Source organism: Cercospora beticola, chromosome 3 (assembly GCF_033473495.1).
Source record: "Cercospora beticola chromosome 3, complete sequence".
In the NCBI taxonomy this organism is placed as follows: domain Eukaryota; kingdom Fungi; phylum Ascomycota; class Dothideomycetes; order Mycosphaerellales; family Mycosphaerellaceae; genus Cercospora; species Cercospora beticola.
In genome coordinates, this window is record NC_088937.1 from 2,029,632 (window position 1) to 2,052,637 (window position 23,006).

Below are 23,006 nucleotides of genomic sequence, written 5' to 3' on the forward strand. Positions count from 1 at the left end.
CGGACGAGGAGTGATACTAGATCTCGTTCTCCCAGGCGTCGCTCTTCTAGGCGGCGATCACGATCTCGCAAATCTTCTTCCGAAGGGGACGCTGAAGCCATTGATGTGGAAGCTGGGCGCGAAAGGTCCCGAAGGGAGTCTGGGGAGGGTTTCGATCGGATGCGTCGAGAGCAAGAACGTCTCGAGCGAGAACGTCTCGAAAAGGAACTCCAGGCAGAGAGGGAACTTCTCAAAAGGGAGCGAGAAAAGACACTCCGTGAGAAAGAACTCTGGGAATATGCGCGTAAGTCTAATGTTACGCGAGAATCCGACGAGGAAGAGGATGAGAGCGTCGATGAATCATCATCGGATGTTTCAGGATCCGAGTTCGATTTCGATACCAGCTTCCTTCCCTCGATCAAGACAGACGATTCCATGGACCTTGACGCCCTTTCCGCAGGATCTGGCAATGGAAATTCAGATCACAGTCATCCTCGTGGCGAGGCACAGAGGCTCGGTCCAGTGCAAGAGAGGTACATCGTGTCAACAAAATGGCAAGGAAGCACTTTCGACGAAACCGAATTCGGAGCTGAAATCCAGGTCTTGTCCACTCCTCCCGCGAAGAAAGCTCAACCACCTATGCTTCGCTGGATACATCTAGAGCGTGCAATGCCGTCCTTCGAAGAGTTCGAATCAGCTGTCCAAAAGCTACTAGTAGTACCCCAAAAGCAGAAGCGGCACGTCAATCAATTGCTCAGGAAACTGCAAAGGAACAACGAGCAGCAGCGCCAGCAAGGTCGAGAAATGAAGGCGTTTTGCGAAGCCGATGTTGATCTCGAAGAGCGCGGCGCGGAAACTCAACAGACGAGTTCAGTCTGTGCTTTAAGCATTCCGTTCTTCAGCTTAGAGAAGTCTCTTGTCGCGCAGATTGCCTCTCTGTCGAGTGGCTCACCAGAACATCCTCCGCGACCGCTAGTACAGACTCATTCTCGAATGCTGAATGAAGCTCGTGAGCGTGCTCAGGCGGTCACTACACTTCCGTCCACTCCGCAAGGCCACTATCTGCATGTATCACATTTGTGGTGTCTACTCGTCAACGACGATACCCTAATCACTTGCAGCAGACCATCCTTGAACCAGGTAGGAAAGGATCTCACATTCGTGAACGGCAGCAAAGAGAAGACTGCGCAGAACTGGATTGACCTACGTGTTGGAGATTCACGAAGATGGCGACTTCCTGCCAGTACAGTGCACTCAGTGCCCAAGTTTTCCTCGCTGCTTAGCGAGAGTATATTGGATTTCATGTTCGAGAAATCCTACGCCGCATTGAAATATCGTGGAAAGCCGGTTGATTACAGTAATTGGGATGGTCTCCTCGATGACAGCTTCAAGAGTGGCACAGAATTGCATGTGAAAAGAGCTTACCCGAGCTATCGTCGAACGAAGCAATTCGAGACACTCTTCAATTACAAGCATGCGATGGGCTTGTACAAGCTTCTGCAAGGCCATGGAAGCGAGGCCACTGGGAGTACAGTCTCAGAGGAGCACGAGCGCTGGCTTACCAACTTGTGGCAAGAGTTCCGGAACATGAAGATCTGCATGCGTAGTGCCCAAGGCTCTTCAGACGCACTGGCAGGCTTGGCTAAAGGCATGCACCAGTCGCTCTCTTCGGCGAAACACAAAGTAGCTCGCAGCAGCTACCTGAGTTGTGGCGAAGCAACACTAGAAGACATTCAAGGCTGGCTTAAGCAACAGGAGACCGCCGCTACCGAAGACAATTTGAAGCTCATGACGAAAGCCGAACGTCTCGTCCGGCTGCACAAGATACTAATCGCAACCCTGTCCCAAGGTCTCTTCGGATTCTTCTGGCCTATGGAGTTCGATCATGTTATTGTACGGAAGTTCTGGGGCGCACGTATGTCTCCCTCTCTTTGATTCATCATTGGCGCGACTGCAGTGTCGAATCCTTGTGCCCGGCAAGATTTGCAGGCGCTATGTATTCCTGGAACCCATGCTGACTTGAATGGATCGCTTCTAGTGAAAGAGCTGCTAGAAGACGAAACGTTCTATGGAAATGTGCGTCTTTCCTAGCACATCGGTGTGGCGTTTGCTAACATTGCTCAGGGCATCAGCGACAGAAGGAAGGACATCGAAATGATGCAAGGATTTCTTCACGAACTTTGTGTGATCGCGTGTTTGAGTTTGTTCTTCCCTTCGCGGCTGCTTTTTCCGGGCTTGACAGCGACCTCTCGAAGCTTCCAGAGCAATTCTACCTGGCCTGGCTGCATATTCTTAGTGCATTCACAATCGCTGCAAAGGCCAAGCTTGGGAAAGGCTATTACGATAATTGGGAGGAACCGAACAACCGCTTCCGCAGCGCCAAAGAGGCGCTAGAAGAAGGTGAAAAGGCACTGGTCTTGCGTCTGCGAAGAGACGATATAGAGGATTTCGAAGTCTGCTCTTCCCGAGGAATAGTCTCACTCATGCTGGACTGTGTGACTCGAGATTTCGTGAATGGCAAACCGGATGTGGCGCAGACGTATAGCGACTATTGCAGACAGCTCGTGAGTCTCATCCTTGTTTGGAAATGCATACAGTACTGATGCCTGCAAAGGAAGCAAAAATAGTCGCCGACCCACTAACGCGATCTCATCAAGAGACGTTGCGCGGACTACAACAAGAGATTGAAGCTGTCACCACAATCCTCAATCAGCAGCTTGATGTCTTGAACTCCTTTGAATCCAGCGTCAGAGATCTCGACTGCAATAGCCAGATTCCTGATCTACCTCTACTTGGGACGTCTAGACAGGAACTGGTGTTACGTCAATGCAAAGCGCACATCAGCGGCAGGCTGGACCTGTTCGAAGCTTTACAGGGCCGTGCCAGCGAACTTGGGGAATGGCACTTGAGCGAAATTCACATTAACAAAGACCGACAAGAGGCTGCTATTTTGGTCTTCACCATCGTGACCATCATCTTCCTGCCACTCTCGTTTGTGAGCTCCGTGTTTGGAATGAATACCGTGGACATTCGAGACATGGCGCAAGGACAATGGGCATACTGGGCAGCTGCTGCGCCGTTGACAATTATTGTCGTTGCTGTGAGTCTTTGGTTTGCAGGCGCTTTCGACAACATCAGCTTCTGGTTCGCGCGTTCGGCAAAAAGAAACAATGCTGGATATCACCAGTTGCCTGAACCTGCCACATTGAGGACTGAGAAGATCGAGCCGAAGACGTATCAGGATCCAAAAGTATTACTTTCTGCACCTCGGAGGCGGACGACTTATCCTACCAAACACTCATACCGCTAGGACCGGCGCTCTATGCGGACTGCTTGCTATCATAATCATCAATTGGCACCGTGTTGCTTCTGCATCTTCTTCTCCTCTTTCTTGGCCAGCTGCTCCGCTTTATACTGTTCTTCATTGCGCCTCTGAGCTTCGAGACCAACTTCAGTCTCGGTATGCTCAGTAGTGAGCACATAACGCTTGACCAACAAGCTGAAGACGAGACCGCCAGCTGCGAACACGGTGTACAATATCCACATGTTCCTGAGCGCAACCGACAATGCCTGCCGCACAAGGTACTTGGGCGCATCAGCGAGCTGGTTAATGTACGGGATGCTAGCTTCGACTGAGTGGCTCGTGAAGGGTGCAGCAGCCTCTGCGCCCAGCTCGGTGACGAGTGCTGGAACTTGCTTCTTGAACTCGTTGGTGAAAAGCGCCTGGCCAACGACCAAGGAGATCGAGACACCGAGACCGCGAATGAAGTTGTACGCAGCAGTGCCGGCAGCAACATCATCCTGGCGAATGTTTGTCTGCAGGGCGACAAGAAGAGCTTGGTAGTTTGGTGCCGTTCCCAAACCCGCCACGATCTGGTAAAGAACGATCTTGGCCATGTTCGAATCCACACCAAGGTCGATGAAGAGACCAATACCGAGAGTCATCAGGACGAAACCACCGACCATGAAGCCCCAGTAGTTTCCAGTGCCAGCGATGTAGCCACCTGTCATCGCCGCTCCGAGCGAGGTTGCGACAACGTTGGGCAAGAGGAGAACACCAGACATCAGCGGGCTGCGGCCTTTGACAGACTGGAAGTAGAATGGGAGGTAGAAGTACATTCCCATCGAAGCCAGCGCGTGGAAGAACTCAGCGAGCAAAGAAGCCCAATTTGATCGAGCCTTGAACATGCGGAGTGGCAGGATAGGTAGCTTTGCGAACTTCCACTCGATGGCGACAAATGCGGCAAAGAGCACGATCCCGAAGACGATGAGGCAGATCACCGTGGCGCTGTCCCATGGGAAAGTGATGCCGCCGTAGTGAAGACCGAAGAGGAAGAGCAGCGTGCCGCCGATCATGGAGAAGGTTCCGAGCCAATCGACGGCCTTGAGACCCTGCCAGAATGGCGTGCGAGGAGTCTGCACCTTGAGGAAGAATACAATCACGGCGATCGCGATACCGTCAAGTGGGAGATTAATCCAGAAGCACCTGTGCAATCACTGTCAGCTTCAATGCTCAAGACACGATTGATCTGCAGAATTACCATCTCCAGGACGCGCCCTGCGTCAGAGCACCACCGACGACAGGTCCCAAAGCACTAGCAATAGCCCAGACTCCGGAGACGATACCAAGGTACATGCCACGAGTGCGAACACTGAACAAGTCGGCAATGATGACGTCCACCAATGTGACCAAACCGCCACCACCAGCACCTTGAATCGCTCGGCCAGCAATGAGCATGCCGATGCTGTTCGACAAGGCCGCGATGAGAGAACCGACGAAGAACACGATGTTGGCGACGATGAGCGATGGCTTGCGGCCAAAGATGTCTGACCATTTTGCCCATAGACCTGTGCCAGCTGCGTGTGCGAGAAGGTAGGCTGATCCGACCCAGCTGTAACTTGTCGCTGCTTGGAAGTGTTCGGCGATGACGGGCAGTGCGGTGGCAACGATGCTGGTGTCTAGTGCCGCGAGGAAGCAAGCCAACTGACGATTGTTAGGTGTATTCTCGATTGAGGTCAGGACATGATTTCACATACAGAAAGCGCGAACATGATGATGGAGATCTCGGCCTTTGATCGGCCATCGAGCTGGCCTTGCTCTTCATCTTCTGATGATGTTGATTGTGCGTTTGATGGAGCTTGTTGTTCTTCATTGCTTGTTCGTCCACTCCCACTCTCTGATTTCTCCACAGAGACGACACCATAATCCTCTTTCATGACAGTCGAAGCGTCACTTGGCTTATGAGTGGCCTTCATCTCGGCGACAAACGACGAGTCGGAAATTGGTATGGCAAATTTCTTGCTCCGAGAATGGGTTGAATGATTTTCTGGAGGATCACAATGTCCACACCTGCATGGGTGGCGATGCTATATACCGTTCCTATCGCGTGTTGTTTGGGACATTCTATGGTTCACAGGGTGTGCGATATGGCTGATCTCGGCGAGCGAAGTTGCAGTAGTGCGGCGCGTGGGGCTATAGCAAGAGTGATCTGCACGCCATCGCGAAGCTTAACGCGTCCTGCAGAGCGGGAGGGCGCGCCACGGACGCTTCCTATTCGCGCCCTGAAAACTCCTACCGCTTTGCGAATTGTGCGAAGCTCCGGTTTCATCTTTCTGGAGAGAAACTCAGGCGTTGGAGTGCCGCAAATATGTACGACACTTGACTCCGTGGGGAAAGCTTGCAGGAATCAGAGCTGTGCCGCTCAGAGGCAGCCAGTCCATAGAAGGGCATTCTTGGCAGGGAGGATGTTGACGCCAACCGGTTTCAGGATGAGCTCCAAAGCTTGCCGGTGATAGCGACTCTCCGGAGGTACCTACAAAGACGACACCTTCCTTCCTTCCTCTCAGCTCTCGCTTACCGGTATCTGCCATCGCTTTCCCTTTCTGAGCATCAGCCACCCACACCACTCTGCAGCAACCAGCATGCCGACGAAAATCACCAAGACCAAAGCGGCCGTCAAGCCCAAGGTATCGAAGACCGCGGCTGAAGCTGCCATCAAAGCTGTCTCCGCCACTTCGCGCACCGGACTTCCCACGCCAGATCCTCCCAAACGCGACGAGAAGCTCGAAGTGCATGGAGCATGTCACTGCGGGTAAGCAAGCCACCATTCTGCACGACTGCACAAGCCTCGTGCAAGCCAGCCGTAGACAAACCGCAGACCCTAACGACATCTCTCAGCTCCATCAAATACCAAATGACAATCCCCCAACCCTCAACAGAAACTCCTTTCCAAGTCAACCGCTGCAACTGCAGCTTCTGCCAAAAACTCGGCATGAGCAATTACTACCTCAACGAACCCGCAACAAACTGGAAACTCCTCGAACCGAACAATAAATCCGAGCTCGCAAAGTATCCGCCCAACGCCAAGAATGGCAGCAAGTATTTCTGTCGCGATTGCGGGACTCATGTTTATCAAGAAGCTCGATATCCTATGGGCGATCAGATGGTGGACTTGTTTACGGTGAATGCTTTGACGATTGATCAGCCGCAGGAGGGATTGGATTTGAGTGAGACGAAGATTAAGTATGTGGATATGTTGCATGATAATTTTATGGCGGGGACGAGGGATGTGCCGTGGCCGGGAGGATTGCCTTGATGGGGAGGTGTTGTTTTTGTATGAGTATGGATGTTTTGCTTCTTTTGTTCTTTTATTGTAACATTACAGAAGTTTGCCGTTGCCTGTAACAACAACGTAAAAAAGGTACAACAATCAATGGCAATAAGCGTCAATGAAATCAGTACGGAAAATTACTCAGTGCCATCATCCTGGCCGCCCACATCGGGGATGGTAGCCAAAATCTCTGACACTTGTCGCTCGAGAGTTGCCAGCAACTTTCGCGCAGCCTTGACTCTCTGCTTCCCACCAAACCGTTCAACCTCCTCATCACTCTTCACCTGATCAAGCAGAAACCTCAACGTCTTCACAATCGGACCAAATATAGTCAAATCACCACTCCCAGCTTCTTCTTGTTCCCTCGCAATGTGCGTATCTCTCTCATGCACGAGCATTTTCAACCAATTTTTCCAGTCTGTCGATCTCCTCAAAAAGTGGCCAGCCGTAGCCATTGTCTGCTCTCCTTCTGGAAGTCGGAAAACAACATGCACAGTTCCAGGTGGCATATAGACTGCATCACCTTTGCGAAAGACTTTGAATAGCCAGTTACCTTCGGGTTTTCCATTTTTGGAAGTGTCTGTCCATCTTTTGTGCTCTTCGATGGTCGAAGGATGACTGAGCCATGCGAGTCCCATTTCGCCTTCGTGACAGGAGATGTATGTTCCTAGGCACCAGCGGTCCCAGTGTGGGCCTGTGATGGAGCCAGGATCGGAAATCATGAGTGTGCCTTCGTGTTCTCGTGCGGCTGCTGAGACTTGGAAGAGTTCGTTGGAGGTGATTTCGTGGTTGTTTCCGTTTCCGTCACAGCATTGGTCGGTCTTCGTCCGCTTGGGGCAATCAGCGGGGCAGATGAGCTCGTCGCTGACTTGGAGAATGATGCGGTAGATGTCGCGGAGGAGATTGCAATTCAATGATTGGGCGAAGGTGGGAAGGCATTGCTGAGCCATGGGGTTGAGAATGTCACGTAGATTCCAGGGATAGCCTTTGTCTTGCTCTCCACTTCCGTCTGACGAGAGGAAGTGTTCTCGCATCTTTTGGACGTTGGGTGTCCTTTCTTTGCCTTGGGAATCATGGAAGGTGTAATTTTCCAGGGGATCGAGAAACCATGTGTTTAGAGCTTGCTCGATAGGACGACTCGAAGAATCGCAGACGTCTGGGGCTCCGCCTAGGATAAATACGGGGGCACAGATGGATTTCGTTCCTTTGAGAAGGATATGGGCGTCTTCTTTGCTCAGAATATAGGCGTCTAGTTGCTTGCTCTTCGTTTCTCTGGGTCGTGCCGCTGTGTACTGGATTTTATTGGAAGCAGGCAGAGTCATGCTCTCGAGGAAGGGTAACAAATTGGCGATTTCCTTTCCCCGAAAATTCCTCCTGGAGAGTTTCAGTGCTTTGAACTGCGCGATGGCTGCGAGCCTGTATGATTCGTCGAGATCTTCGTCTTGCGAGGAATTATCGCTCGAGTCGTCGTCGTCGTCGTCGTCTTCGTCATTGTCGCCGTCCTCGCCGTCGTCGTCACCGTTGTCATCGGGAGGGGTCGGATCACCGCCTGGACCTTCGTCGCCAGGATCTTCGTCACCTGGATCATCATCACCTGGATTTCCATCGCCTGGATTCTCATCGACTGGTCCATCATCACCTGGATCTCCAGCGTAGACCCAACCTCTAGGCAGCTTCGGCCTTGTGTCCGGCCTCGAAGCTGCCTTGGCTGGCTTTCTGGAAGAAGCAGCTTGATTCGTAGAAGCGGAAGCTTTCGTCTTCGGGGCTGCCTTAGCTCTCTTCGGTGGAGGTGCAGCAGCTTCGCTCGCAGGAGCCTTTCGCTTTCTGTTGTTGCCAGCGGGCTGCGCAGGTTGCCTGGTCGCTTTCTGCTTGCTTGCAAGCGCTGCTTTTGGCTGAGCACTCGTGCTCGTCTTCGCCTTGCGTGCCATGGTGCGTGATGATGACTTACAGTTCTCACCAGGAACGCCATCTCTATTTCATATACCTGCTTGTAGGCTATTCGAGCTCCTGCGACAATAGCCTCATTTCTTCTGACAGGGGTAGAGACAATGAGATGGGTCTATGGACAATGCGATGTGCCTTTGGACAATGACGGTCGAGATTCGATGGCGTATTGCAGGATTAAATTAGCAATTTCTTTGTTTGCTTCCATTGTGAGAACGTCTGTTCTGGAGTCTGGATCATCTTCAGTGCAGTCCATGACAATTACACGAAGATGGAGAGGTTCTAGGTGGAGGTCCTGCTGCGAAGGCCGAGAGCTGATGCGCAGGCAAACACGACTCGTGCACGGGCCATTGCGGACAATTGGGCGTATTGTCACCGTTTTCTTATTGTCCTTGAGATCCTCGCAGCGGCCAACTTCGCTGCCTCGGTAGACCTGTAGATTCGTTGAGTAGCTCCCAAAGAAGCAGGAATTGGTCGGAAAGACTTGGCAAATGCTATTCAGTCTCGGAGGCTTTGATCCTTGGAGCTGAATGTGATGTGAAATATGGTGAAATAAATGTTTGACAGATATCAGTATCCGCTGCCTACCATCCCAAAACTTTTTTTCGTACGTCCAATGCGACTCTTGCGCCATCTTCGATAGCACCATCAATGAAGCCTCTCCACAAGAATGACCAATCAGCATTTGCGAAGTGTACGTTTCCTTGCCTCTTTCGCAGGCCATCAAGGATCGCACGATCTGCAATCATACCTGGTCTCAACCACTCCCAAGCACCTTGTGCGTAGGGATCTCGTGACCAATTGTGAAATACAACACGTTTGACATCCATCTCCGGAGCGAAGCGTTGTAGAGCGCGAACAGTGTCACTGATGTCTTCCTCGCCTTGCAGGTGTACGCCTTCGTAGGAGCTGCCAAATGCGACGAGATGTGTGTTGCCTGCTGGAGTAGTGCCATCTCCGAAAGTGTAAGTGAGCCTGTCGAATGGCCGGGCGATCGTGCTGGAAAGCGAGCGAAGTTCAGGATTAGCTGCTTCAACGTGCACTTTGGAGACCTGGTTGACGTGGCCTTGCTGCGAGGCGCGCAACTTGGCTGCGTCCAGAGGCGGGGAGAACTCGACATCTTTCAACACATTCAGTGGAACTGTGCAGATGACTTGCTTGGCCTGGTACTCGTTCGTGCTTGTGCGAACGAGAACTGAGGCATCTGAGTCCTGTACTGATGTGATAGGAGCGCTGAAGATGTAGTCAAGATTCCCGGTGGCTTGAGCTTCATCAAAGAACTTTCGAGCAAAATTCGATTGACCAGATCGGAGTTTGTACGTCAAGCATTGTTCCATGAAGAGCTGCATGTCGTAATTGTTCAGAGCCCACCAGCGAAGCAGCTCACCGAAACTTGCGTCTTCCAGTTTGGCGCCACAAGTAATCGCAAGAAAGCCTTCAATGACAGCCAGCTCTGCCTCTGTGAGCGAAACTTGCTGTAGCCGGTCTGCAATCGACATGTTGTCATACTTGCCCAGCTGAGCATCGATGTTCGCTGCACCTGGCATGGGAATGGTCTTTCTCCCAAACGCACCATCGACGTCCACCAGCTTGCGAAGCGCAGAGTTGCTCAATTCTGCTTCTTGAGCCCGGCTGTACTTTGTCGTCTGTCCACCAGTGTGCAACATGAACGAGTTCACACCTTTGTCCAGATCATGACTGTTCTCCAGATCTTCTTGCAGACTGTAGCGTGAGATTTCTCTGTAGACATGAGGCTGATTCCAGTGCACCCAGGTGCCTCCAAGTTCGAAGGGGTAGTCGCCCAGGTTGGAAGACCAAGTGCGGCCTCCTATCCTGTCTCGAGCTTCAATGAGGAGGACTTTGAGGCCGGAAGTGGTCAAATCGCGAGCGGCCGTGAGACCGGCATATCCTGCGCCGATGACTATCACATCGTGGGACTGCCGAGTGATGGATTTCTGAGGCTGGATGGCCCCCAGAGTTGGGAGTCCAGGTCGGAGGCCAGCTTCTGGGGTATACTGGAAGCCTTCAGTGCGCGTGTTCATCTTGGACAAGGAGCTCAGAACTCTGTGAGTAGCGCAAAGTTATGTGACAACGCGGACGCTGACACTGCTCGTGAATGCTGAATGATCCATGCTTGCAGCGGGCAGAGAATTCTTATACGTGTGACGTTTCATCAAGTGGCGCATCACTGCAAATGCTCACCTTTCCGCTTACCACGAGCTTGAACTCCGCATCGCAGGACTGGACGCTTGGAATTCGAATCTGACTGCCATGTTTGGCAAAGTTGATAGAGTCAAGTCGGGAGAAGCCTCACGACTTTGACAAGGATGACGCTCTGTCGCTTGGCGTTCACATGCGGAACGAAAGCCGCCACTTCCGCTGCTGTTCAATCCGCGCTTTCTTGACTCTTTCTCCACTGCGACAACTGCTTGCCACAGAATCACCCACGCATCGCGCGGTCCTGGAGCAAGAGTCATCGTCACAGAGCATGGCGAGCTGCTCCCATATTCGTTAAGTTAGCAAACCTTGAGCTGCCGTCAAGGAAAATGAAGGCTTGATAGCCATGCGCACGTGATGAGGAGTCTTCCATTGGAGGTCTCTATCCATTTTCAAGAACTGATCTTCGTGATCAGCCTGCACCCAATGGCTTCGCTGTTGTCCATATAATCATTCACTCCACGCTGATCTTCGTCTTTCGCAGCATCTGCAGTGTCAGGCTTCAAGCTCAAGAGCCGTTCCGCAAGCTTGGAGCTTGTCACCAACAAGTCAACGGGTTCCCGGAGGTAGTTGTTTGCTCGGTGGGTTGGGGTATCGCCGTATCGGAGGTTCGATGTTGCGAAGGAAGGTTTGTGTCGATCTCGGACTCGCAGAGCGAACATTTCCCCGGATCACGTGCAAAAGCCAAGGATTCCAACTCTAACTCCAGCGCGTCGTCGTCGTCGCGTCCACTGCGCTACGCGTCTTCAACAACAACATCATCGTCATGCTCTGGGCATACCCGTTTTTGAGCTGCCAATGCGGCCAGCGAGATCCTTCAGTGGGTTGCTGGACCGTCGATCCGGTTTCTGATCGTGGAGCTGTGCCAGCGACCAGAGATGCCTTCAGGCCTGGAAGTGGATGATTCAAGGGCGTGATCATCATCTTGACTGCGTAAGTTGTGGTTGTAAGGACAAGGTGGGAGTGGTGTTTCATCACGAGTATAATACTGCTTTCTCCGACAGCATAAACACCAAGCCTCCGACCCATTTCGGAGACAGGCTTCACCACGTGATGTCCTTCACTCAATTCACTCCGACACCCAGCACCTATCGGACCTTGTCTCCGGCACCCATCAATGTGGGCGAAACGCATGCCATCATGGCCAGTCCGGAGCTGACTAACATCACGGACCGAGTCTCGGCCAAGCTGATTCTGTCTCCTTCCACACACGGACAATCATGGCCTCGGAAACGTGTTGCGGGCACGAAGGATGCCTATCACGGCATGCTACACACGATGGCCAAGAACTCGGACCGCAACATGAGGACGCCTCGTGGCATCTCGTGCAGCATCAACCTGTCACAACGTTCTGCACGGCGATCGCTGCCCATGTTCCAATGACTGCTCGCTGAGACACTGTTGCTGGTCACAACCACCACGTTCCTCCCTCAAGGAATGCACACACGCAATGGAGTCCTCGAGATCGTTGTCGATATGGAAGCATCAGGAGATCACTCAAGACTGGGCGAACTCAAACGAGCCTACTATGGTGGCGTCACAGGCTGGGGAGAGGTGCTCAACTCAAGTCACCCAGCAACACCTTACAGCCATGGACTTCAAGGGACCAACCAGCCCAGAAACTACCTCTACGTGCATATCCTCATCGCATTATTACTGGGACTCATGGCCCTCACCCTGGCCTACAGATGGCTCCACACCTACCACGCATACTACCGAAGAAAACGTACCGTCAACGGCTCGCCGGAAGTGCAGTCACGTTTCATGCACAACTTCACATTCTTCTGGCCGTGGATCAAGCGCCACATCGTCTTCGCACCGCTTTTCAAGACACGGCATAAGGAAGCGATTCGTCTTTCGGAAGGCTTCGCGATTGGTGGCCTACCAACAAGATACAACGCCGTCCTACTTGTCCTCTATCTGGGAAGCAATATCGCATATTGTGTCGCGGTAGACTGGCATCATATGCCACCTGCTGCACTCGTCGCCGAACTTCGTGGTCGCTTCGGCGTGTTGGCAGCCTGGAACCTCATCCCGACCATCCTCTTCGCCTTACGCAACAATCCTCTGATTCCGCTGCTGCGAATCTCATACGACACTTTCAACTTATTCCATCGATGGTGTGCCCGAATCATGACGCTCGAGGCGCTCCTGCATGCTATTATGTGGGCGATCAACGCCTTTCAGAGTGGCGGATTCGAGCAAGTACAACTTTCGCTGGCCACAAGCACGAGTTTTGCATTTGGACTATTGGCCGTTTGCGCCTTCGCCACGATCTCATTGACCGCATTCGCACCTTTGAGACATGCCTTTTACGAGACATTCATCGCTTCGCACAGGATACTGGTCTTGGTGGGCTTGATCGGCACCTACATCCACCTGGACAAAGCACGTCTTGAGATTGTCATGTATATTGAGTTGTGCTTCCTGCTTTGGATTCTGGAATGGGTATTGCGCACCTTCCGAATCATGTACTTCAACTTTGGGGGCACGAGAGCAGTAACGAGAATCAGCGTCCAGGCTCTTCCAGCAGAAGCATGCCTGCTTACTTTTCATCTAAGTCGGTCCTGGCGCTGGAAGCCTGGATGTCATGTGCATGTCTACATGCCTAACATGTCTCTGGCTTCGAGCCACCCTTTCTCTGTAGCATGGGTAACTGACTGCAGTGGCGACGATGAACAGAAGTTGCCTGGTCCGGAAGACGAGTCACTGGACGAGAAGACTCTCGTTGAATTGAGCAAAAAGCGATCGTGCATGAAGCTATCAAATTTCCTGCGCCGAAACAAAATTGCCGAAGTGCAGACTACCGAGGGCTGTGAAAACACCGCGGTGGCCACTCGAAAAACGTCGAATCCAGTCATGAAAGGCGTCAATGCCAGCTCCGTCAGCCTGGTTGTGAAAGCGCGAGAAGGCTTTACGAGACATTTGTATGACAAGGCCAGTGCACAACCCAAAAGACAATTCAGCACCTGGGGTGCTATTGAGGGTCCCTATGGTGGCTACCACACTCTCAGCTCCTATGGAACAGTCGTCCTCTTTGCCGGCGGTGTAGGCATAACGCATTGCATCGACTGCGTCCATTACTTGGTACGGCAGTATCGAGCAGGCACTGCGAGCGCACAGAAAATACTGCTAGTGTGGTCCGTCCGCGACTTTGAGACAATTCAGTGGATCAGCAAGTGGATTATCGAGATCTGGGACCTCCTTGGCGAAGATGCCAAAGGCGTCTTGCGAATCCACATGTATGTCACACGAGCGGGTGGCGTCACGCAGTACGTGCCCAGCTATGGTGAGTACATGCAAGTGTCGTGGGGACGCTGTGTGCCCAAGGAGATCGTCACATCAGAGCTGGAGCAAAGGATTGGTGCTGTCGGCGTAACAGTGTGTGGACCTGGAATGTTTGCGGACTGTGTCAGAGCTGCGACCAGGTCGGTCATGCAGGAAGGTTGTGTTGATTTCATCGAAGAAGCATTTACTACATAGCGTAGCGAATATAGATCTTGTTCCTTCTTCTGGCCCCTCTCTAAAAAGGGTTCCTTCGACACTGCGACATTTGATGACCAGGCAGCTCACGTGCACTGCCGCTCCAAGAACGAGAAGAGAAGACCTCGGAGTGCGCCTACAGCCCGAGCTTCGGAGGAAGCACAACTAAGCAACATTCGAAAACGAAAAATCATGTCAGGGACGACACTGAATTCCAGCCAATCATCAACCTGATTTGTGCTATGGCTACGCCTGGCCTATGCAAACCACCCAAAACGGGAATTCTGAACTGCTCAATGTTCTTCAAACCTGCTAAAATGCCTTGTGGTCTCATCTTCATTGGTATCATATTCACAGCCAATTACCACCCTCTCAGGATCTCAATGGCTTCTCCCGACACCTTCCTCAATCCCGTGTCCAAATCTAGCTGCAACTTGGACAGAGAATGTCCCAACAGCGATGCCGAACCTCCTGAAAGCGTACCCATTTGTCCTGTCAAGCCGGCGGCGGAGCTCACTAGACTCCCAGTGGAATTATGCCTGGAACCATCTGGCACACTATTCTCGATGAATGTGGAGCAGCGCAAATTCCAGCTGTGAATGAGTCTCCGCACCGCATGCAACTCGCTCAGTACTGCTTGTGCAGCCTCGCAGTTGCTTTGCATTGCATCTTGGCCTGGTGCCATGTCGCCTTTGGCTACGCGGGAGTACCATGTGAGGAGCTTCAGGATGGCGAGAGCAATCAGTGCGAGGAGCGACTCATTCTCCTGAGTACATGAGCAGCCAAGAATTGTTTGCAGGGATTCGAGAATGTTTTTGTTCTCCTCAAGGACTCCTTCGGGCGTCGGTGCAGCATATACGCTCTTTCCATCTGGTGCGTTTGTTGAGCTCAGGGCGCATGCATTTGATCCACTGGGTGAGAGATGGATGATGAATCGAAGCGCTGTTGAAAGACAATCGCTGTTGTCGCCGTTCTCGGAGCATGTGAGTGGCGGCGAAGGGGCAGTAAGAAGTGGCATGTCGTCGAATTTGAAGTCGTTTGGATCTGTCATATCGGTGCCGACAGACCAGTCGGAGAACAGATAAGAATCATCGCCAGAAGAAGCAGTGCCTGCGGACGAGCTGTTGGAAGAGAGAGTTGAGATCTTTCGTGACCGAGCAGATTCAGAACCCGATTGAGAGCTTGGTGGTGGAGGTGGAATGGAATCAGAACCCATCATCGGGGCAACAGGTGCTCCGGATGTGGGTGGCATCAAAGTCTCGGCATTTAACGACTTCAAAATGGCCTCCCAATCTGTGTTGTTTGCACCACCTGCTGTGAAAAGATCATCGCTGAACCAGTCACTGGTGTCGTAATTATCGATGCACCAGTCCATATTCTGGTTGAGTGCATCCAAGGAATCTGCGCCAGAAGTCGAAAATTGCTGCCGTTGTACAAGGTCCGAACTGGGCATGGACTTTGGATCTTGCTCTTCCATCGAACCTGCTGGCACTCTCCCCATGCGTCTTGAGCGTCGGTACTCGCATGGCAAATTGCGTTTGGCACAGCGTGCACATGTGGGCCGAGCGTGGTCGCACTTGACCTTGCTAGCCGCACAACGCTGGCAAGCGTCTTTGAGCTTGGGCCGCGAAGATTGCTGCTGCGATGCGGAGGTACTCATATTGAGGCTGGAGGGGTCTTCAAAGATCGAGAGATACGATGGCGATCGAAGAAGAGCCTAGACGTGTACAAGCACGATGATGAGCTTCTTTTCGCGGCCATCGAAGCATTCTTGTGCTGTGTTGCATCTGTCGTTTCCACTGGTGCCGCTGGTGCCGCTGGCCGCACGCCGACCGAGAGAGGCTGCAAGCTGACTTTGGACCGTTGGTATCGGAGCTCTAGTCACGCGCGATCGAACTCACTGCACGCGACACCCACCACGAAAATCACACGTGCGGAAGCGTGCGTAGGATCCACTTGCACGTGTAGGTGACAGTTTCTGTGGTGAGCGCCAAGGAACATCACATGGTCGCTCGCCGAACGACATAAATCGTGTCGCAGACGGAAAGGATCGACGCTAGCTCAGCCTGTCGATCAAGAATAGCGCCATGCAGCTCCGATCGGACTGCTATTGCGGCGTGCGAGTGCCACCGACGCTTGAGTGAAACGTGAAGGAAGAGCACTTGACGTGTCCGAGGTTTGCACATGATCTCGCCGAGCAACAAAATTCTCAGCTCCTACGGAGCAGGCGACGTATGAAGTGTACAGACGCCACCTGATCTATGAACGCCGTCGATGTCATGCCCTAAACATCGATGATATGCAATGCGCTGCGAGTTCTACTGAAATGCTGGATTCACGATATCTCAAACAGAAGACACGCTGGGCTGCAAGGCTCACCGCGCCTGCATGTGCATCTCTGCCATTGCCTGTTGATTCCTGATGTCGGACATCTCCCACATCTCCATGTACGGATTCTTGAATGTGGCTCGAGGCGTATCTGAGCTGCTGGTGGCCGTAGCTTGCCTCCTCCGGTCTGCAATTGTGCCTCGATAGGGTGTATTCGTCGGCAGCAAGTATGTCACTGTGTCAACGACTGTGTGCAATTTTCCAGGCTCGGGCTCAAACAATGCGAAAGCGTCTACTGGCAACGGTGAAGGCGTATGTGTCGGTGCAGCGTGCAATATCCGCGAAGACGCAGAGGTGACGAAGTCCATGCCTCGAGCTGGCTTGGGACGATGCCAGCCAAGCTCATACGGCAATGCTTCGTTTGCGAACCAGTACTCCCACCAGTCCACACGCACCAGAGGTTCGCTTTGCGAATCTGGACGACCGGGATCACCCATCACTGCGAAGATGAAACCAGCTTCAAATTCCTGGATCGGGACTTGCTCCATTAACCAGCCAGGCGTTGTGCTTTGCAATGCAAGAGACTCTCGTTGTAAACGAATCTCGTTCATTTGTGCATAGGTCATGTGGGATGAGCCCTTCAGCACGTCCAGCGAAGTATCGAAGATGGTAGCATTGAAGTTCAAATTGTCGTTGGACTCTTTGTTGTACTTCATCATGTAATCTTCGCGCGAGAAGGAGTGGTCGTGCTCGAATGCATGGGGAAGAGCCAACAGGGTCAAGTTCGCCAGTCGAGTACCACAATGTTTGCCGGTTGTGAACTCGCAGAGGATGAACGCATTGCTTAATGCTACGTCCACTGCGCTCTCCTCGATGCCGACATGTCTCAGCAAGGCATCAAGTAAATCTTGTCTTTCGATGTTCCGTCCATCGTGGTTGATGTAGTTGTGGTTGGCCAGAGAGTTCAGCATGGGACAAGGGCCACGCGAGTCGTTCCGACCTGGAGCTCGATACGGTCTGATGGCATGATCGTAGTATTGTGCATGGAAGTACTCTCCAGTCTGTTGTGCAGGAGGCTGGTCTAACGCTGTCACGACATGGCTGCCAGATGAAGGTGTTGGTGCCCGAGCGACGAGACCAGAAGCCTTGGAGATAAGCGCGAGTATCAGGGTGTTTCGCAGCATCGTGTTTCAAGGCCCGCACAAAGCCGGAACTGGATGGCCTGTGTTTTATGCTCTCTCGCCAACACTTTGATGTTTGCGAAAGTCCGGCAGTAGGAAGCGAAAACAGTATTCGGAATCAGTACCTGTGCTCGTCATTGATGATGAATTCACGATACATGATACCGAGTGTTTCCATCAAAGCTACGGAGTCTTGACAGTCGGCTTCAGATTGGCGTTGAGTGTCAGCGTCTCCGATCGCAACCTCTTCACCTTTCGGCCACTCTGCCTAGTGACGGAGCTCACGTGCTTGGCCGAGAGTGCGATCAATGTGGAAGAGGAATTGGTATTGCTAGCGACCATCGCCCGACACTCCGCGGCCGCTCGGACTGGACAAGAGGAGTCCCGAAACATCGGAGTTAATGCATGTGACCTTCCACATCAGGCAATTTTCGTCGCCAAGGCCAATGTGCCCGAAGTGTTTCCGCAGTATCACACGGGTCTTTGACAGTCCCAGCACTGAGCCTGAGGCTGCACCGATGCCCGCGTCACCGGCATGATCTTGGCCATCATCGCAGACTCAGTGCTCGGACTCGTGGCATCGGTGATGCCCACGGCCGCACCGACCGATCAATATTGGCCCTCCGCGCAGAGCAGTCGGCACGGTGCATGATGGTATCGTCCACTGGCATCTCCTGGCCGGCATGATCGTCGGCCTCCAGTTCACAATCTCTTATATATGACATCAAACGAAGTCGATCTGGAACCACCATCAACAGCTTACAACCTCATCCCTTCCTTCCAACGCAGTGTTCGCCCAACACAGCCGCCACGATGAAGCTTCTACTCACCTCTTTACTCTTCTCTGCGGCTTGCGCACTGCCTACACAGCGCCAGTCAGAAACGCCGAAAGCTCTATACTTCCTCGAAAATCATCCCGATGGTGGCTCAATCGTTTCATTAGAGTTGATGGGCAATGGCAAGCTTGGAGAACCTAAGAAGACCTCGACAGAAGGATTCGGTCTGCAATCAAAAATCTATGGCACTGGCTTGGACTTTCCAGCAGACCCTCTCTTGTCACAAGGTGCGGTCACTGTCCGGGACAACGTAAGTCAAATCTCCCATGACCGAGAAAACATGATGTGTAACTAATTTGTCCAGCTGCTTTTCACTGTCAACTCAGGAAGCAATACTATTTCACTCTTCACAATCGACCCAGAGCGACCCTGGGACATCACACTTGTTGGCACTGCAGACTCCCTTGGCGAGTTCCCAGTCTCGATCGACTATTCTCCAAAGCTGCGCAAGGCTTGCGTTCTCAATGGTGGCGCTGTCGGAGGCATCGCTTGCTATCACGTCGGCGAGTCTTATGAGTTGCACCAAGACGGACCTTTCCGACCTTTTCCAGCCGGCTTGAGGAACAATACCACGCCGATGCAAGGCCCTCCAAACTCCACTGCCCAGATCAGCTTCAACCCAAATCAGGACGCCGTGTTTGCTAGCATCAAAGGAGATCACACTGCATCACCGCAACTACCAGGTAATATGCTCATTTGGCCAGTTGACGAGATGGGCATGATTCGATCGGAGTCGGACCCAATTATTGGTCAGGTTGATGGCATTCCAATGGACTATGCTTTCACTTGGATCTCACCATCTCGCCTGTTCCTCATCGATCCTTCTTATGGTGGCTCGATCCTCTCTTTCGGCCCTGCCCCAGACTACCAGATCCGGGAAGACAATCACCTCTACGTGCCTGCACAGAATTTCTCTTGCTGGTCTGCTTGGGAGCCTTCGAGCAAGACACTTTACATGGTTGATGCCATGAGCCCTTACATCTTTACGCTTGACGAGGAGACTGGTGAATACAAAGATGAGATCTATGTCGATATTCCTGTTGATGGCCAATATGCTTTCGGCAAGGATGAGCTTGGAATCTTGGATGTGGACATTGTTGATGGTTACATGTATGGCTGCTCTGGAACTGGTGGTATTCCAATCTTTGATCTCAAGACGAATCAACAGATCGAATACGTTGATCTCACAAGTATCCTCGACGGCAAGTTCATGCAAGGCATGACACATTGGCCAAAGATGGGTGATGATCTCGTGCTCAGGAGCGAGTAGGGTTGGTGTAGTGGTCGAGGAAGTTTCATTTCATGATCGCATATGGCGACGATGTGGCATTCACAAGGGGGTTGACAAAATAGAGGTTCACTGAGCATTCTGCGAAGGCGTAGGGTTTACAATCTTATAGGTATCACTGCGATGAGCGTCGATCTGACACTTTAAGACAACACCTCCCACTTTCAGCGATTTGTTTCCATGCTTCTTGACCTCTGCCAACCACGTGGAAGGATGTTGAATATACGACTGAAATATACGCTGAGCTTCTTGGTCATTATCGCTCGCATGCTAAACGTTTCAAGCTCATAAGGCAAGCTTGCGCAGAATCTTCGCTCTGCGAAGCCGATCCCAACATGGCACAGCGCAAAACCACTTCTCAAGCATAAAGTATGTAACATCAACGTAACGAACTGCCAGACGCTCATCACTTCGAGAAACGAGCTACCAGTCAAGTTATCTGTGTTCTTACTGAGAATCGCAGCAGACTCGTTACAAACATAGCCATTGGCACAGGCGGATACCAAATTCAAGATGTCGTTCGGAACTCTTTACACACGTCCAGTATGCACAGCATGATGACAACCATCATCTGCATACATTTGCGATGCTGATATCAGAGACACAGTTCAATCCGCGCACGCCAGCCATCTTAGCAGTTGCAAAGTCGTACGGCTTGGACTTGGCCACCAAGACCATCGTTTCTGCAGAAGACGCAAGCGACGAATATCTGGACCTGAACCCACTTGGGAAGATTCCTACCTTAGTGGCAGCTAATGGATTTGTCGTCTCCGAATGCATTGCCGTCGCTCTCTATGGTAGGTACTCAGAGACCCGCAACTCGTGATCTTCGCTCACCGAGCTCTTGTACAGTGGCTTCGCAGAAGGACGACAGCACATTGCTCGGCGATAGCAAGGAAGACTACGCTTCTATAGTGCGATGGATATCATTTGCAAACATGGAGATTCTCTTGCATCTCGGTGGATGGTTCAACCCAATCATTGGCCGAAGACCCTTCGTGCAAGCAGAAGTCGATGAGAGCATGAAGCAAACGAACAAACGAATGGACATATTGGAAAAGCACCTCGAAGGACGCACGTATCTAGTTGGAGATCGTCTCAGCTTAGCAGACATGTTTGTGACAGGTGTCGTTGCTGGAGGCTTCATGTTCTTCTTTGATCAAGCCTGGCGGGAAAGTCATCCGAATGTGACGCGGTGGTTCCTCAACGTTTACGAGCAGCCAATTTACGCTGGAGTAGCAGGCAAAGCAATATTGGTAGAGAAAGCAAGGCCGAATGCACCACCTCGACCAAGACAGGCTGAGGAAGCGCCTCGCTCAGCAGCTCAAGAGACAAACCGGTCGATTGGCGTTTCAGCATAGAATTGTAGACTGAAATTGATAGACAGATCTCAAGAACGCTTTAATTCCTTCCGTAAGATTCGAATGCCACAGGATCGAAACGTTGCCAACATCGTGCTGAGCGGGAAAACGATCCGCGAGCTAAATACGTTTGTGGGGCCTCAGCTTGCCAGTTCCTTGAGCTCACCTTCGCCATATCAGCCTGATGGCTGTGACACATCGTTTCAGATTCAGGCTAATGTGTTAACAATGCTTCCTTCATTCATACTGAGTGCAGCCCGAAACTACGAAAATGTATCAATGCCCCATACACACCCGCACGCCACATAATGCTCGCAAAAGTGATACCCAGCGCCTGAGTACTCAATCTCAAGGCCTCCGAACAGGATTCGAAGAAATGACAAGTGCCAATGCAACAAGCACACAAGCCAAAAACAAGATGAAACCAATCGTATGACACCAGCCAAGTTGTCTTTTAGCTTTCGTCTGCCTCTTTTCCAGATCTTTGACGTAGTCATCCATATTGACAGAACTTGCCTCAACGTCAAAATGAGCAGGCAAGCGGACAGTATAAGGGTCGATTCGAAGCAGTCTTTGTCGAGATCCGTACCAGTCGAAAAGATTGTCTAGAGAGGTGATGATTCGGGACATGACATTTCTCTTGCGAAGTTGTTCTTTCTCGATCGCTTCTTTCTCAGTACCGTCGTCGTAGGCATGGATGCTTCTAGTCGTGCTTGTTGTGTTGGCTTGGAATGAAGGCCGAAGAGCCGCGGGTGTGAGGAACATGTTTTGATCTCGGCTGTTCGCAATGGCACAGAGAAGCTTAGTTACGACCTTTGCACGAACGAGTGCTTTGGGGTCATCGACTTCCTTGGGTCTCTCATTGTCTTGGTGTGAGTCGTGTTGGCACCAACGACAGGTCTCGTGCGAGTGACGTGCCTTGATGATGTGGCATTGCTTCTCGAGGTCCACTTTTTCAGATTGATTCGCACTCTCAGAGTCAGCATCCGACTTGTCTTCCTTGGCCACTCCCTCCTCTTCATCCTCGCTATCATCAGAGAGAACAAACGACGATTGTGAAGAGTCTTCCGATACCCTTGAGGACGAACGGCCACTTTGACAGTCTGAGCAACTACGTGAGCATTGGCTATCTCTATCGTAGCTGAAGATCTCGCGGCGGATAGGTTCATCAGCAGCGGTGGCCAGACCCAGAATTCTGCGCGCTTTGGCACTCCTGCTAATAATCATGACATCGTCGGCACTGGATTGACTTCTGCTTCGAGCATGTGCTTGTGCTGAACATGTATCACAAGGCTTGCCATCATCGCTCTTGGTCCTTCGTGGTAAGCGTTTCAAGCGTCGAGTTAGTAGAAGGCCAGCTTCTCTGCCCAGGTCGAGAACAGGATTGAATGTTCCTAGTCCTTCGAAAGACATAGTGTTAATTCCAGCAAAGTACAGTGAAAAGACAAAATCTTCCAAGAGAAACGCTCTGAAAGATGGGGCTAGATTGTATGCTTGGTTGACATTGGTAGACTCCGAACGGACCTCACTGTCGGACTGGTACACTGTTGCCCGTGATGATGGAGTGCTACCTGTCAATCCGGAATATCAAAGCGAGGGTATTCTGTATCCGACCATGACGGCGAAGAGACATATCGGGCTGACTCTGTCCGAGAGCCCTATCCAAAACATTCGCAATCGGATCAGCCGGCTGTTGAAGTTGTCCGTTACGGCGCGAGGTATGCCAGTCGAACTCAGAACGAAGGTCGGTACTGTCACTCATGACGGGACGTCTGATT

At 51.9% G+C, this 23,006-nt stretch overlaps 11 protein-coding genes across 11 annotated transcripts; 5 read left to right on the forward strand and 6 right to left on the reverse strand.

The window, feature by feature from the left end:
- Positions 1-159: 159 nt before the first annotated feature.
- Positions 160-3,289, forward strand: RHO25_004762 (uncharacterized protein; the record flags this gene model as incomplete). The annotated part of the gene is made up of 5 exons (XM_023595675.1): positions 160-1,894; positions 2,018-2,055; positions 2,104-2,179; positions 2,242-2,543; positions 2,594-3,289. The coding sequence occupies 5 exons, from the start codon at positions 160-162 to the stop codon at positions 3,287-3,289; spliced, it is 2,847 nt and encodes a 948-aa protein (XP_023456631.1).
- A 38-nt stretch (positions 3,290-3,327) lies between these two features.
- On the reverse strand, positions 3,328-5,235 carry RHO25_004763 (uncharacterized protein; the record flags this gene model as incomplete). Its single annotated transcript, XM_023595676.1, has 3 exons — positions 3,328-4,465; positions 4,521-4,963; positions 5,017-5,235. The coding sequence occupies 3 exons, from the start codon at positions 5,233-5,235 to the stop codon at positions 3,328-3,330; spliced, it is 1,800 nt and encodes a 599-aa protein (XP_023456628.1).
- Positions 5,236-5,901: 666 nt separating this feature from the next.
- RHO25_004764 (uncharacterized protein) lies at positions 5,902-6,575 on the forward strand (the record flags this gene model as incomplete). The annotated part of the gene is made up of 2 exons (XM_023595677.2): positions 5,902-6,071; positions 6,158-6,575. The coding sequence occupies 2 exons, from the start codon at positions 5,902-5,904 to the stop codon at positions 6,573-6,575; spliced, it is 588 nt and encodes a 195-aa protein (XP_023456629.1).
- Positions 6,576-6,727: 152 nt separating this feature from the next.
- On the reverse strand, positions 6,728-8,518 carry RHO25_004765 (uncharacterized protein; the record flags this gene model as incomplete). Its single annotated transcript, XM_023595678.1, has 1 exon — positions 6,728-8,518. One exon carries the CDS (start codon positions 8,516-8,518, stop codon positions 6,728-6,730), a length of 1,791 nt encoding a protein of 596 aa, XP_023456626.1.
- A 600-nt stretch (positions 8,519-9,118) lies between these two features.
- Positions 9,119-10,576, reverse strand: RHO25_004766 (uncharacterized protein; the record flags this gene model as incomplete). The annotated part of the gene is made up of 1 exon (XM_023595679.2): positions 9,119-10,576. The coding sequence occupies one exon, from the start codon at positions 10,574-10,576 to the stop codon at positions 9,119-9,121; it is 1,458 nt and encodes a 485-aa protein (XP_023456627.1).
- Positions 10,577-12,188: 1,612 nt separating this feature from the next.
- Positions 12,189-14,234, forward strand: RHO25_004767 (uncharacterized protein; the record flags this gene model as incomplete). The annotated part of the gene is made up of 1 exon (XM_023595680.2): positions 12,189-14,234. One exon carries the CDS (start codon positions 12,189-12,191, stop codon positions 14,232-14,234), a length of 2,046 nt encoding a protein of 681 aa, XP_023456624.1.
- A 361-nt stretch (positions 14,235-14,595) lies between these two features.
- On the reverse strand, positions 14,596-15,894 carry RHO25_004768 (uncharacterized protein; the record flags this gene model as incomplete). Its single annotated transcript, XM_023595681.1, has 1 exon — positions 14,596-15,894. One exon carries the CDS (start codon positions 15,892-15,894, stop codon positions 14,596-14,598), a length of 1,299 nt encoding a protein of 432 aa, XP_023456625.1.
- Positions 15,895-16,609: 715 nt separating this feature from the next.
- On the reverse strand, positions 16,610-17,746 carry RHO25_004769 (uncharacterized protein; the record flags this gene model as incomplete). The annotated part of the gene is made up of 1 exon (XM_023595682.1): positions 16,610-17,746. One exon carries the CDS (start codon positions 17,744-17,746, stop codon positions 16,610-16,612), a length of 1,137 nt encoding a protein of 378 aa, XP_023456632.1.
- Positions 17,747-18,556: 810 nt separating this feature from the next.
- On the forward strand, positions 18,557-19,849 carry RHO25_004770 (uncharacterized protein; the record flags this gene model as incomplete). Its single annotated transcript, XM_023595683.1, has 2 exons — positions 18,557-18,829; positions 18,884-19,849. The coding sequence occupies 2 exons, from the start codon at positions 18,557-18,559 to the stop codon at positions 19,847-19,849; spliced, it is 1,239 nt and encodes a 412-aa protein (XP_023456633.1).
- A 531-nt stretch (positions 19,850-20,380) lies between these two features.
- Positions 20,381-21,228, forward strand: RHO25_004771 (uncharacterized protein; the record flags this gene model as incomplete). Its single annotated transcript, XM_023595684.1, has 3 exons — positions 20,381-20,410; positions 20,475-20,664; positions 20,720-21,228. 3 exons carry the CDS (start codon positions 20,381-20,383, stop codon positions 21,226-21,228), a joined length of 729 nt encoding a protein of 242 aa, XP_023457411.1.
- A 348-nt stretch (positions 21,229-21,576) lies between these two features.
- Positions 21,577-22,641, reverse strand: RHO25_004772 (uncharacterized protein; the record flags this gene model as incomplete). The annotated part of the gene is made up of 1 exon (XM_065602591.1): positions 21,577-22,641. One exon carries the CDS (start codon positions 22,639-22,641, stop codon positions 21,577-21,579), a length of 1,065 nt encoding a protein of 354 aa, XP_065458663.1.
- Between the last annotated feature and the right edge of the window lie 365 nt (positions 22,642-23,006).